Here is a 14,856-nt window from a genome sequence, read left to right as displayed (position 1 = left end):
ACGACCTCTCTCATTATTACATACAGGACCCCCAAACATAGCTGGCCCTGTCTATGCCTGTAACAGTTGAGTTGTTTCGTTTTATTGACATATTGTTTCAGGTGTTTGTGCACTGGGGATGAGATTGTCGTGTCTGACCCACACTCCGGAGCAGTAGGTGGCGGTAATGCACCATTAAGAACGCCAAACACTAAACAGAAGTCCGTCGTCCTTGCGCATGCGCCTACTGAGCCGCTTCCGGTAGACGGAGCACTCGTGTAGAGACGAGCAACATAGTGTGGTCTATATGTTTGTGGTCATTCCTGCATTTATAGCTTTCTACTTATTTGTTTATCGCACGACTAACTACATTTTGTAAATTTTTTCGTGTCAGGATAAACTCGCCTCGGTGAACTGAAGCTTTTCAGGCTAGCTTAGCTCACTAGTTAGCTTAGCTCGCTAGTTAGCTTAGCGTGCTAGCCGCGGAAGTTGTCAACACATCGCTAATCAGAGAAAATGTGTAATGTACAAATGTTGAGAGTGTTGGTGAATCAGCGACTAAATGAGGCTGTGGAAGAAATATTTGTAGTGTTGGAAAGAACGATAGCAGAGTACGAAGATGAACTTTCCCGAACAAAAGAGGAGAAGGAGCGACAACGTCAACTACTGGACGCTGTTTTCAAGAAGCTGCCGAGAACAGGTTTGTTTACTTCTTACTCTCACATGTTTACTAACTTTATATTTGTTAGCAGAGATATGTCGACTGCAGTCCTCGCGTGGTAAAATCTCTGAGGCCTCGGTTAGCTTTATGTTACCATCTCTTATGTTATGATAGTATATATCTGTATCATGAATCAATTTAAGTGGACCCCGACTTAAACAAGTTGAAAAACTTATTCGGGTGTTACCATTTAGTGGTCATTTGTACGGAATATGTACTTCACTGTGCAACCTACTAATAAAAGTCTCAATCAATCAACGGGTCGGTTTTGACCCATGTCTTAAATCAGCTGTAAAATACACTAAAAACAATTATCTATCGTCCAACTTGTATCTCATCTCTTGGTTACCTTGTTAGGCTTCCTTATCCATGAAAATATTGGTTTTAATTAGAGATGTCCGATAATATCGGGCTGCTGATTATTATCGGCCGATAAATGCTTTAAAATGTAATATCGGAAATTATCGGTATCGGTTTCAAAATTATCGGTATCGGTTTCAAAATTATCGGTATCTGTTTCAAAAAGTAACATTTATGACTTTTTAAAACGCCACTGTGTACACGGACGTAGAGAGAAGTACAGAGCGCCAATAAACCTTAAAGGCACTGCCTTTGCGTGCCGGCACAGTTACACAATATCTACGGCTTTTCACACACACAAGTGAATGCAAGGCATACTTGGTCAACAGCCATACAGGTCACACTGAGGGTGGTCGTATAAACAACTTTAACACTGTTACAAAGATGCGCCACACTGTGAACCCACACCAAACAAGAATGACAAACACATTTCGGGAGAACATCCGCACCGTAACACAACATAAACACAACAGAACAAATACCCAGAACCCCTTGCAGCACTAACTCTTCCGGGACGCTACAATATACACCCCCCGCTACCCCCTACCCAAAACCCCAACGCCGCCCACCTCTACCTCCTCATGCTCTCTCAGGGAGAGCATGTTCCAAATTCCAAGCTGCTGTTTTGAGGCATGTTAAAAAAATAATGCACTTTGTGACTTCAGTAATAAATATGGCAGTGCCATGTTGGCCTTTTTTTCCATAACTTGAGTTGATTTATTTTGGAATACCTTGTTACATTGTTTAATGCATCCAGCGGGGCATCACAACAAAATTAGGCATTATAATGTGTTAATTCCACGGCTGTTGATATCGGAATCGGTAATTAAGAGTTGGACAATATCGGGATATCGGCAAAAAAGCCAGTATCGGACATCTTTAGTTTTAATATTTTTGTTGTGAGCCATTGGGCCTTTTTTTGTCAGTATATCCCTCGATTTCAATTTAAAAAATGGTAAAATGAACCTCAAGAGAATCGTATTAATAAATAAAAGGTTGTTGTGTTACCTGACTATTACTGAGGGGTATTAGAACACATCTCTTGAATAAATGTGTTTTATTTATTTTTTCATTTTAATAATTTTAACTATAGTAACATCTATGGTGTGACGGGTCAATTTCGATCCATATATATTTACTTCAAGAAATAGGCTAAAAAGTATTTTTTTCAGGAACAGAACTTTAATACAAACACAAAATGAAAAGCAGAACAAGTCATAACACAAAATATAGATTTGCAAGGTCAAACAACCAATCAAGCAAATCAAACCAATAGAAATAAATTACTAGTTCCAAAACTAATAAAAAACAAAATCAGAGTAAAAGTCTCTGTGTGCAAGAACTTGCATGTGTATGTGTGTGTGTTTAGATGCATGTGTGGCAAAAAGTGACACTTTTAGTGTGTTCTTTGCAGAGATATTTCTTGCAGTTGAAGCACAATACGTTTGTCTTTCTGTCCTTACTGCTTGGGCAGACCTGGCACCTCTTTCTTTTAGAATCAGGTGGCCTGAGTGGGGTTGTGGCAATGTCTGTTCTAGTTGGTGTTGAGGCAGAGCTGGCTGAGGAGGATGCTGGCGCGGATGCTCTTTGTGGTGCTGATGAAGTGGACGGAGTGCTAGGCGAGCTCTGCAGCTGTCTGACCAAGGCTGCAGTGTCTGGGTCTCGGGGCACCCGTACCCTTTGCTCAATGTGTGGCTTGACAAGGGAATTTCCCAGCTCCTCAAGAAACATTCTCCGCTTGTTTTTTTTTGGTTGAGGTCCACCCTTGGTGGATGTGGGTCAACAACACAAATGTATTACATGCAGACATATCGAGGATGTTGTAAAACACAACCATTGGCCATCTCCTAGTCATTCGCTGGCAAGTGTAAGTGGCAGTCCGGTTGTCCACTTCTCCTTTGTTTTTGTTATAGTCGAGGATAATTGTGGGCTTTTTGTCACTTCCTGATGACACAGCTGCATCTTTGTGAAGAGTAGACATAAGTATCACATTCCGTTTTTTTTTTTTGGGACAATAGAGACAACAGTGGTGGTGTCTGTAAAAGCAAACTTTGAGAAAAGCGGAGCCTTGTCCTTCACCTGCAAGATTTCAGCAGGCAGCTCAGGTTTATTTTTCTTCACTGTGCCCACCATGGTAAGTTTCCTCCTGAGAAGTTCTTGTCCAAGGTCATAGCTGGTAAAGAAATTGTCACAAGTGATATTGTGACCCTGCAGTCCAGTAGTTATATCAAGGACCACACATTTTCCTTGGTTTTTCTCAGGGATGCCACTCGTAGCTTTGCCTGTGTAAATCTGTAGATTCCAGGCATAGTTGGTTTTTGCATCACAGGCTGCCCAGATTTTTAAGCCGTACTTCCCTGGCTTACTGGGTATGTATTGTCGGAAGGGGCATTTTCCTGGGAAAGGGACAAGACGTTCATCCACTGTCACCTCTGGCCCTGGGTTGAACATCAGTGGAAGGAGCTGCACCCATCTGTCCCAGACATCCCTGATGTGGGCAAGCTTGTCAGATCTTGCTCTGGTATCTCTGTTGTCAAATCTGAGGACTCTTGATATCATATGAAAGGTCTGAAGTGACATTGTTGCCCGGAAAATATTTCTGCCTATCGATGCGTCCCAGAGACTATCGGTGGCCTCATTGCAGGATCTGTACACTCCAGCAATAAGAACACAAATATAAGCATCCAGGTATTCCTCATCCATGTCTTTCCACATGTCGCCATGGACTTTTTTTCCTTCAAGGTTTGTCATAGCTGTGATGACTCTTTTTAGTGACAATGACATAAATAGCTCAAAACATGTCTTGATGACAGTGACTCTCGTCACAGCAAACCTTGAGATTCCAGCGGTCATTTTGATGACATTTGCAGCAGCTGCCCTGCCATGTAAATCATGAGGTACTGAGCTCCAACAGATCTTACTATTTTTGGACTTGAATCTTTCAGCGGGAGTAGCTTTACCACCGTTGACCTCCTGATCAGACTCACAGATGTGTCTGTGTCTTCTGGATGATACTCCACATTGTCTTCCGCCTCAGAAACCTGTTCATCCGTATCACTATGCTGCTCTGTGTCCTCTCCCTCATTTTCACCAAAAATATTATCCAGAACTTCTCTCACTGTAAATGTTTTTTTCATTTTTGCATGCTGCAAATTGGAGATGTGCACTCTGCAAGTCACCAACTCTATACTGAATTGACCTCACATGTCTGGACATGCCCGTCTTTGTTTGTTTTTGTACTAGATAACAAGGTAAAATAAGAATCTCCTAAAGCTCACATGATTGGGAGAGGAGCTGGCTGTCAGTGTGTTCAGTTTTGGCTGTAATTATTGCTTTATAATCTTATTTTTATAACTGGGTCGAAACCGACCCTAACAACACCAAGGTCATAATTTGAACCAGAGCATTTTGTAATTTAGTGGGAACATTTTTTTTTGTTGTTGAAATAGAGGTTCCTGACAGATGCAAAAAAAATAATTTATGTGGTTCTTTTATGCATTTAAAAACTAAAACGGATCGGTGCCGACCCTAACACAAGACAAAGGTTAACAGGACTTGTTCTTTCTCGATAGGTAGGACAGACAACTTAGTCACCACAGAACACTGCGGGCTAGTGGTCATTGTGAGAATGACACAAGAGCACACAATAGGGAAACCTCACGATATTTCGTCATTAACACAAAAGAACACTGGAAAAACACTTTGTCGTTTAAAAAAACAGAAAAGGAAAAATGACAATGGAATCTTGTTTTTATTTGAATAGAGACAATACAGTTCAAAGGAGTTCCAAAACAATGAATGCAACTGCACAGAGTGTCTATAGCAGTGGTTCTTAGCCTTGTTGGAGGTACCGAACCCCACCGGTTTCATATGCGCATTCACCGAACCCTTCTTTAGTGAAAAATAAAATGTTGGGGTTTTTGTCAAATTCAAGACAAAGTTATATGTTTTTGGTAACACTTTAGTATGGGGAACATATTCTAAGTAACAAAGACTTAATTTACAGTTTTTTGGACACTAGTGGCACATATTCTAACTAAGTAACAAAGACTTAATTTAGAGTTTTTTGGACACTAGGGGAACATATTCTAAGTAACAAAGACTTTATTTAGAGTTTTTTGGACACTGGGGGAACATATTCTAAGTAACAAAGACTTAACTTAGAGTTATTTGGTTAGGGTTAGAGGGTTAGGGTCAGGGTTAGAGGGTTAGGCTTATAATAAGGCCAAGCCGAATAAGGCATTAATAAGTACTTAATAATGACTAGTTAAGAGCCAATATGTTACTAATTTGCATGTTAATAAGCAACTAATTAATGGTGAATATGTTCCCCATACTAAAGTGATACCATGTTTTTTTACTGGTGCACAAAATGACCCGTGCATGAACATCACCTTGTTCAAACAACAAAACCAACACAGTGCATAAACTCACAACAAATTACACACATGCAAATTAGTCTGACTTCTGCTGTTGCCGTATCCGTAATACGCCGATAGGGAGAAGTTTTTATTTACACGATGAGTCGGGTGTGTCTTGACCTCCGCCGAAGCCCTGAGCCCGACTCACCGAACCCCTAGGGTTTGATCGAACCCAGGTTAAGAACCACTGGTCTATAGCTAATGCTAATTTACGTCCTTTCTCCCTAGCTGGCCTTTTGAAAGAAAAAACTATTTTATATATATATATGTGTATATATGTGTGTACATATATATATATATATATATATATAAGCTGTATATATATATATATATATATATATATATATATATATATATATATATATATATATATATATATATATATATATATATATATATATATATATATATATACATGTATGTATGTATGTATGTATATATATATATATATATATATATATATATGTATGTATATATATATATATATATATATATATATATATATATATATATATACATATATATATATTAGGGCTGCAACAACTAATCGATTAAAATCGATTAGTTGTAAAAATAGTTGGCGATTAATTTAGTCATCGATTCGTTGGAGCTATGCGCATGCGTGGAGGCTATTTTTTAATTTTTAGTTTTTTTTTAGTTTTATAAACCTTTGTTTATAAACTGCAACATTTACAAACAGCTGAGAAACAATAATCAAAATAAGTACAAAAACAATACAAAACAGTGCCAGGGCGGTGCTGAGGCTACGTCTCATGAGGAGCCAGTAAGCCAGCCAATGATATGTCATGTGCAGCTCACGTGACGACGCCATCTCCTTTGCTGGAAACATTCGAAAAATGGTGCAGGAAAACAGTACGGATAGTTCAGCGGATAAACATCTTGAGGTTATTGCTTCTATGGAGAAAAGTGTACGACCTAAGTCGTCAAAAGTGTGGGAACACTTTACTTTAAGACTTCAAAGAAGACCGTTTCCTGCAAAATGGCACGGAAGTACAACATTGCTTCAAGAGCACCTGAAGAAGAAACATGTTAAGCCATGGATGAAGGGAACTCACGGTACGTAACTTTTTAAGTCCATAGTGGCAACAGGCATTTATGAGTTCAGCTTTTTTGTGGGTAACGTTAACGTTATGCCTTTGTTGCAACGCGGGGCTGATAATTTGTCTCTGGCACATTTGACTCCGTTTTGAGAGAGAAAACGCACGGTTACCAATTTCGAAATAAACGTAACGGACAGAAATATCTCGGGTTGGTTTCATAATGGATCAATGTAGCCGGGCCAGATAAAGCTATATAAATCTATTTAGATTTGAGTGACGCTTTAGTATAACTAAACGTTATGAAGGTGCTGGAATATTTCATGCTATTATTCAGAGGCAGCCTAAAATGAATCCTTTATTATCCACAACAGAAACGTGTACAATATCTGATTCAGTTCTGATCTGATGAGTTACATTTCTGTGTTATTATTGGTGTATGCTGCACCCCCAATGTCCAGAACATGGTGCCAGTATGCTGTTTTTTTTCAATAAAATACTGGAAAAGATAGAAATGTAGTTCGTCTCTTTTATCCGATTATAAATCGATTAATCGAAGTAATATTCGACAGATTAATCGATTATCAAATTAGTTGTTAGTTGCAGCCCTAATATATATATATATATATATATATATATATATATATATATATATATATATATATATATATATATATATATATATATATATATATAAATTTATACAGTGAAATAAAATACAAGGTAGGACCTAAAAAAAAGTACAACTATATTGTACAGTTTTGATTTCCCTTTAGCTTACATTTCAACTTTGTTTTGAACAGATTCACATCTGACATTAAAGCAGCAGCAGAATCGAAAAACAAGTTGACTTTATACGCTTCATTGTGTTTTATTGTATCTATTAAACCATGTACAATTGTATTTACAATCCGCAAAGTATGTGAAAACACTGTCTAAACATAACAATACGCCATAAATTCAGTCAGCCATTTTAAATATTCTGCCCCGAATACCGTCGGCCATTTTTAGAGAGTAACGCTTCTGCACTCTGACCGTATTATTAGATCAGTCATACTGGAATTATTGGTGTTTATCATTTAAAATCCTTATGTAAGACAATAACACATATGCTTGGCTTTTTTATACATTCGAAATTGTAAACAAATCGCTATCTGTTGAGTCAACAGATGGAGGGTCCTCTCAATATACTCTCTAAAAACATCCAGAAAGTGCCAATAATATTTCATTTACACAATATGATTTTCCTGAGGAGCTTAACAGGACAAAAAAAGTGATTATAAGCACCAAGGCAGACTGACTATTTTAGCGGCGCATTAAGTAGCAGTGAGGTAATAACCGCACGTTCCCCATGCGGACAGACTGAATCGCAGGCTTAAATTTCCTTCTCCGCTCCTTCATCTTTGTGCCGGCACGGCATCCCCGCCGCTTTTTCCGTCGTTCCACGGGAATGTCCGGCCGCGCTCCCCGTAGCGCTGGGGGCAAGGAGAGCGCAAGCACCTCCTTGCGTGTGTAAACAAAGGGCTGCTCAACTGAGCACATCCGAACACAAAACGGCCCAGAAAGAAAAGTAACGAAAACACACAAAAGCGTCCAAGAACCATTATTAGTGGTTGATGCAAAAGATAAGTGATGAAAAAGTTGAGAAGAACACCAAGAATGAAGTAAACATGAAGGAAGTCTCAGGAGCTACTGTGATGTGCTGCCACTCCTTCAGGCGCACGCTCCGCCTGTTTCAAAAAAATGTCAACAAAAAAAGTAGACAACTTAGCTAGGAGAATGTTGTTGTTGACTGTGTCACATTTTCTTGCTCTTACCTGCTTTTGGTGGTAAGATCTAGACCCCTTGCATACTCGGACAGTTTGCACGCTGCTTGCTGCACAGGTGCCATATTGGCTTGGTTGTCCACCACTTCGTTTACGTCTAAAGTCACGTGACTGAATGGAACCTATAGTGGTTGTATGGTCTGCTGACAACATCCAGATGAAAGATATCTTTGTTTTTAATATTGCACTTAAAGAAAAACGTTGCCGTGATAATAATATTGATGTATCCTCCAGCCCTACGAATCGTATAATATGCTTAAAGGCCTACTGAAATGAATTTTTTTTTATTTAAACGGGGATAGCAGATCCATTCTATGTGTCATACTTGATCATTTCGCGATATTGCCATATTTTTGCTGAAAGGATTTAGTAGAGAACAACGACGATAAAGATCGCAACTTTTGGTATCTGATAAAAAAAAAAGCCTTGCCCCTACCGGAAGTAGCATGACGTAGTCAATTGAAAGGCTCCTCACATTTTCCTATTGTTTTCAATGCAGCTAGAGCGATTCGGACCGAGAAAGCGACGATTACCCCATTAATTTGAGCGAGGATGAAAGATTTGTGGATGAGGAACGTTAGAGTGAAGGACTAGAATGCCGTGCAAGACATATCTTTTTTCGCTCTGACCGTAACTTAGGTACAAGGGCTCATTGGATTCCACACTCTCTCCTTTTTCTATTGTGGATCACGGATTTGTATTTTAAACCACCTCGGATACTATATCCTCTTGAAAATGAGAGTCGAGAATGCGAAATGGACATTCACAGTGACTTTTATCTCCACGACAATACATCGACAAAACACTTTAGCTACGGAGCTAACGTGATAGCATCGTGCTTAACTGCATATAGAAACAAAATAAATAAATCCCTGACTGGAAGGATAGACAGAAGATCAACAATACTATTAAACCATGGACATGTAAATACACGGTTAATGCTTTCCAGCCTGGCGAAGCTTAACACTGCTGTTGCTAACGACGCCATTGAAGCTAACTTAGCAACCGGACCTCACAGAGCTATGCTAAAAACATTAGCTATCCACCTACGCCAGCCAGCCCTCATCTGCTCATCAACACCCGTGCTCACCTGCGTTCCAGCGATCGACGGTGCGACGAAGGACTTCACCCGATCACAGATGCGGTCGGCGAGACGGAGGAAGTTAAGGTGAGTTTGGCGGCTAGTGTGTCTGCTATCCATCTCTGTCCTCCTGGCTGTGTTGCTGTAGTCCGCCGCTAATACACCGATCCCACCTACAACTTTCTTCTTTGCAGTCTCCATTGTTCATTAAACAAATTGCAAAAGATTCACCAACACAGATGTCCAGAATACTGTGGAATTTTGAAATGAAAACAGAGCTTTTTTGTATTGGATTCAATGGGGTCCGAATACTTCCGTATCAACCGTTTTCGTCACGCGCATACGTCATCATATCTAGACGTTTTCAAGCGGAAGTGTGGCGGGAAATTTAAAATTGTACTTTATAAGTTAACCCGGCCGTATTGGCATGTGTTGCAATGATAAGATTTCATCATTGATATATAAACTATCAGACTGCGTGGTCGGTAGTAGTGGCTTTCAGTAGGCCTTTAATAGATTTTTGACTTGATTGATTTGAAACATTTTTAAAGGCTAGCACTTTGAGTTAATTGTGCAGTAGTGATGGTGATGAATACATGAATACATCATGGCATTTGGCTCACTATGGAAGTGTGATTTATGATGAGAGCATGCAACAGCAGCGTGCAGTAATGGAATGTTCTGAGCGTTCTAAGCGCTACAAAGTGTGTGACCTCCCATCGTCCAAGCACCCAATGCTGTCATTTTGGCTCTAATATAGAGCCTCTTCATGCTGCCACCTAGGGCTGGGCGGTATACCAGTATTACAGTTAAAATCGGTATATTTTAGAAACAGAGATATATTTGATTTAATACCGCCATACCGGTATCTTTTGGTCTGCTTTTGATGGCCGTTTGCCATTCTCTGCGCCTGACGAGCGCAGGACAGGCCATTCCCTTTGACTCAGCCCCGCCCCCCAGCTTTTTTTATTTATGTCAGCTGGCTAAGGTTAAAAACCTTCTTTCTAGGCAACAGTTTGAGACAGTAATCCATGCCTTTATTACATCTCGGCTGGATTACTGTAACGCTTTATATTTTGGAATTAGTCAGTCCTCCCTCTCACGTCTGCAGCTGGTCCAAAATGCAGCTGCCCGACTTTTAACAAACACAAGAAAAAGAGAGCACATTACTCCTGTTTTAGCCTCCCTCCACTGGCTGCCTGTGTCTTTTAGAGTCCATTTTAAAATTATCTTACTTGTTTTTAAATCCTTACATGGTCTTGCCCCACCTTACCTCTCTGAGCTGCTCCACCTCTATGCCCCCACCCGGTCCCTCAGGTCAGCTGATCAGCTGATCCTGGGGGTACCCAAATCCAAGCGTAAGCTCAGGGGGGACAGAGCCTTCTCTGTTGCGGCCCCAAACTCTGGAATGATCTTCCACTCCATGTGAGACAGGCCCCTTCTTTGGCTATTTTTAAGACCCTTCTTAAAACCCATTTTTATTCACTGGCTTTTAACCCAGCATGAGACTTTAAACTGTTTTTAACTTTTAACTTTTTTAACTGTTTTTAACTTTTAACTGCTTTTTATCTAACAAAATTGTTCTTAGGGTAATTTTGTATTTGCTTTTTTAATGTGTATTTTACTTCTGTTTTAAATTTTATTTTTTAGTCTGTCCTTTGCCTTTATTTCTTTGTGGTGTACAGCCCTTTGTTTTTCAACTGTGGTTGTTTTTAAAGGGCTTTATAAATAAAGTTGGTATGGTATGGTATGGTAATATGTTTGTGTTTATGCTTCACTGATGAGAGTGTTTGGCCTGCACCGTTATGTCCTACTAATTTTGGCGGTCCTTGAACTTACCGTAGTTTGTTTACATGTACAACTTCCTCCGACGCTGCCACAGAAAGACGTGTTTTATGCCACTCCTTCTTTGTCTCATTTTGTCCACCAAACGTTTTATGCTGTGCGTGATCGCACAAAAGTGAGCTTTGTTGATGTTATTGACTTGCCTGGAGTGCTAATAATCCATGCTAACATGCTACTTAGTCCGGCTGTGTGTACATATTGCATCATTATGCCTCGTTTGTAGGTATATTTGAGTTAATTTAATTTCCTTTACTTATGTCCTCTGTGTATTTAATTTATATTTGCATGTCTGATGACACATGTAATATTGACTGCATTTATGTTTGTGTGCCATGTTGTTCCAGACCACAGCAAACATTACCCAGCTTGCAAAGATTGTAATAAATCCATTGGAAGAAGACAGCATGCCATTTCCTTTAACTTGGACACACATATCTATACATTTGGCAGTTTTAAGCCAGTAATTTTTGTATTTTTGGTCCAATATGGCTCTTTCAACTTGTTTGTTTGCCGACGCCTGAACTAGACCCACCCAAACAAAGCATAAATGTCTCCCACGTGTTCCTTTTTAAGGTTTCCCCATTTTTTAAGGTTTCCTTATTTGCTTTTTCTTTTTGGTTTCTTGCTCTTCTTTCTCTTTTTGATTCGCCCACACTGTATTCCTTCAAAGATTTGCTCAAGATTCCGTTAAAACAATTTGTATTCTGTTCTGTTTTGTCCTTCGGGTGTATGAGCAGCTCTCCTTTTTTATATGTAAGGCTTTACTGCTCAGGTTATTTTTTATTTTTTCATGACTTGTTTTATTACTTCTGTTATCCCTGGACAAGGACAAGGTCTTATTTCATTGACTAAAGCTGGTTTGTTTGTTTTCTTGTCTCTGGCAGACGGCTTTGAAGGAAATCTTCCTGAGCAGCAGGAGTGGTCTACCAGGATGGAGCAGGAAGAGGCACAGCCAGCGCAAACTAAGGGGGATGAGGAGTACCCACAACCCCCTTACCTTAAAGAGGACATTAAGGAGCCACAGCTCATTCACATTGAAGAGGAAGATGAGGAGCCACTGCCCCAGCATATTAAGGAGGAAGGGGAGGAGCCACAGCACCCTCACATTAAAGAGAAGGAAGATGAGGTGCCAGATTCCCCCATGTCAAAGAGAAAAAGTCACAGCAAATCTACCTTAAGAATTAAGAGGATGAGCCACAAACCCCCTCAAAATAAAGAAGAGGAGGAACACAGCATCAGTCAAGACGGAGAGCATCTTGAAGGACTGGAGGAGGTTGATGTCACCAAGATGCCATTGACCGTTGTCATTGTGAAGAGTGAAGATGATGAGGGTGAAGGTGAGGAGAAGGGAGAGGTGGAGCCTCCAACTCCACACATGACAACAGAAGCTGATGGAGACCACTGTGGAGGATCACAAGCAGACAAGCTCTTCGCTCCACTATCAGATAGTGATGACATAACGTCACACTCTCCTGACACTGATGATGAAGACTCTAAAGCTGACATGACACGTCATACTGACAACAAACACTTGAAATGCTCTTGCTGTGACAAAACGTTTAAATACCCATGTCATCTGAAAACACACATGAGAACGCACACTGGAGAAAAACCATTCCTGTGCTCAGTTTGCAGCAAAAGCTTCGCACGAAAGCAACTTTTGAAATTACACATGAGACTGCACACTGGTGAAAAAACCTTATTGTGCTCAGTTTGTAGTAAAAGATTCCCTACAAAGCAAAGTTTGAGATTACACATGAGAATGCACACTGGAGAAAAACCATTCGTGTGTTCAGTTTGTAATAAGAGATTCACTCAGAAAGGAAATTTGATGAGACACGAGAATACACATCGCAGAGAAAGTGTTGAGTTGCAGTGTGTGTGATGAAAGATTCTCATATACCATCTGGTCAAAAGTTTACATACACTTGTAAAGAACATAATGTCATGGTTGTCTTCAGTTTCCAAAAAATTTTTCAACTCTTATTTTTTTGTGATAGAGTGATTGGAGCACATACTTGTTGGTCACATAAAACATTCATGAAGTTTGGTTCTTTTATGAATTTATTATGAGTCTACTGAAAATGTGAGAAAATCTGCAGGGTCAAAAGTATACATACAGCAATGTTAATATTTGCTTACATGTCCCTTGGCAAGTTTCACTGCAATAAGGCGCTTTTGGTAGCCATCCATTTTTGACCACTCCTCTTGACAAAATTGGTGCAGTTCAGTAAATTTGTTGGTTTTCTGACATGGACTTGTTTCTTCAGAATTGTCCCCACGTTTAGGCAAGGCAAGGCAACTTTATTTGTATAGCACTTTTCATACACAAGGCGGACTCAAAGTGCTTCACAGACAACAAAGTGAAATGAAAGAAAATAAAAGCAAAATTAAAATGCAGACAATAAAAATAAAAACAGAAACGTTAAAAGTTAAAAGATTTAGTTTTAAAAGTAGTCAGAGTTGGGGAGAGTCTGACATCTTCAGGAAGTTTATTCCAGCTATGTGTTGCATAGTGACTGAATGATGCTCTCCCTTGATTTGAGTTTACTCTGGGAACCGCTAACAGTTTAGTCTCAGAAGATCTTAGTGATCTAGAGGGCTTATATAGTGGGAGCATATCAGTGATATACTTCGGCCCTAGACCATGTAGTGATTTATATGTGAGCAGGAGGATTTTGAAATCAATTCTCTGATGTACAGGGAGCCAATGTAAGGATTTAAGAATTGGTGTAATGTGCTCACATTTTTTGGTCTTTGTTAGAACTCTAGCAGCAGCGTTCTGAACAAGCTGTAGCTGCCTGACAGTTTTTTTTGGGAAGACCTGCAAGGAGACCATTACAATAGTCAGGCCTACTGGTAATAAAGGAATGTACAAGTTTTTCTAAGTCTTGAGCTGACATGAGCCGTGTAAGTCTTGTTACATTTTTGAGCTGATAGTAGGCCGAATTTGTTACTGATTTGATGTGACTGTCGAAATGTAAATCAGAATCTAAAATAACCCCAAGATTTCTGGCTTTATTTGAGGTTTTCAGGGACAGTGATTGAAGGTGTTGGATGACTTTAAACCTTTCTTTTTTAGCACCAAAAACAATGATCTCAGTTTTATCTTCATTTAGTTGTAGGAAATGTTGGCACATCCAGTGTTTGACTTGCTCAATGCACTGGCATAGAAGATCTATGGGTTTAAGTCAGGACTTTGGGAAGGCCATTCTAAAATATCCATTCTAGCCTGATTTAGCCATTCCTTTACCATGTTTGACGTGTTTTTGGGGGTCACTGTCCTGTTGGAACACCCAACTGCGCCCAAGACCCAACCTCCGGGCTGATGATTTTAGGTTGTCCTGAAGTATTTGGAGGTAATCCTCCTTTTTCATTGTCCCATTTACTCTCTGTAAAGCACCAGTTCTATTGGCAGCAAAACAGGCCCAGAGCATAATACTACCACCACCATGCTTGACGGTAAGCATTGTGTTCCTGGGATTAAAGGCCTCACCTTTTCTCCTCCAAACATATTGCTGGGTATTGTGGCCAAACAGCTCAATTTTTGTTTCATCTGACATGA

At 39.7% G+C, this 14,856-nt stretch overlaps 1 protein-coding gene across 1 annotated transcript; it reads left to right on the top strand.

Moving 5' to 3' along the window:
* The first annotated feature begins 245 nt into the window (after window positions 1-245).
* LOC133632613 (zinc finger protein 37-like) lies at window positions 246-14,635 on the top strand. The gene is made up of 2 exons (XM_062025126.1): window positions 246-679; window positions 12,176-14,635. Exons 1-2 carry the CDS (start codon window positions 496-498, stop codon window positions 13,174-13,176), a joined length of 1,185 nt encoding a protein of 394 aa, XP_061881110.1. The 5' UTR covers window positions 246-495; the 3' UTR covers window positions 13,177-14,635.
* Window positions 14,636-14,856: the final 221 nt, after the last annotated feature.

This window comes from Entelurus aequoreus, linkage group LG17 (assembly GCF_033978785.1).
Source record: "Entelurus aequoreus isolate RoL-2023_Sb linkage group LG17, RoL_Eaeq_v1.1, whole genome shotgun sequence".
NCBI lineage: Eukaryota > Metazoa > Chordata > Actinopteri > Syngnathiformes > Syngnathidae > Entelurus > Entelurus aequoreus.
This window is presented reverse-complemented; position numbering and strand designations above follow the sequence as displayed.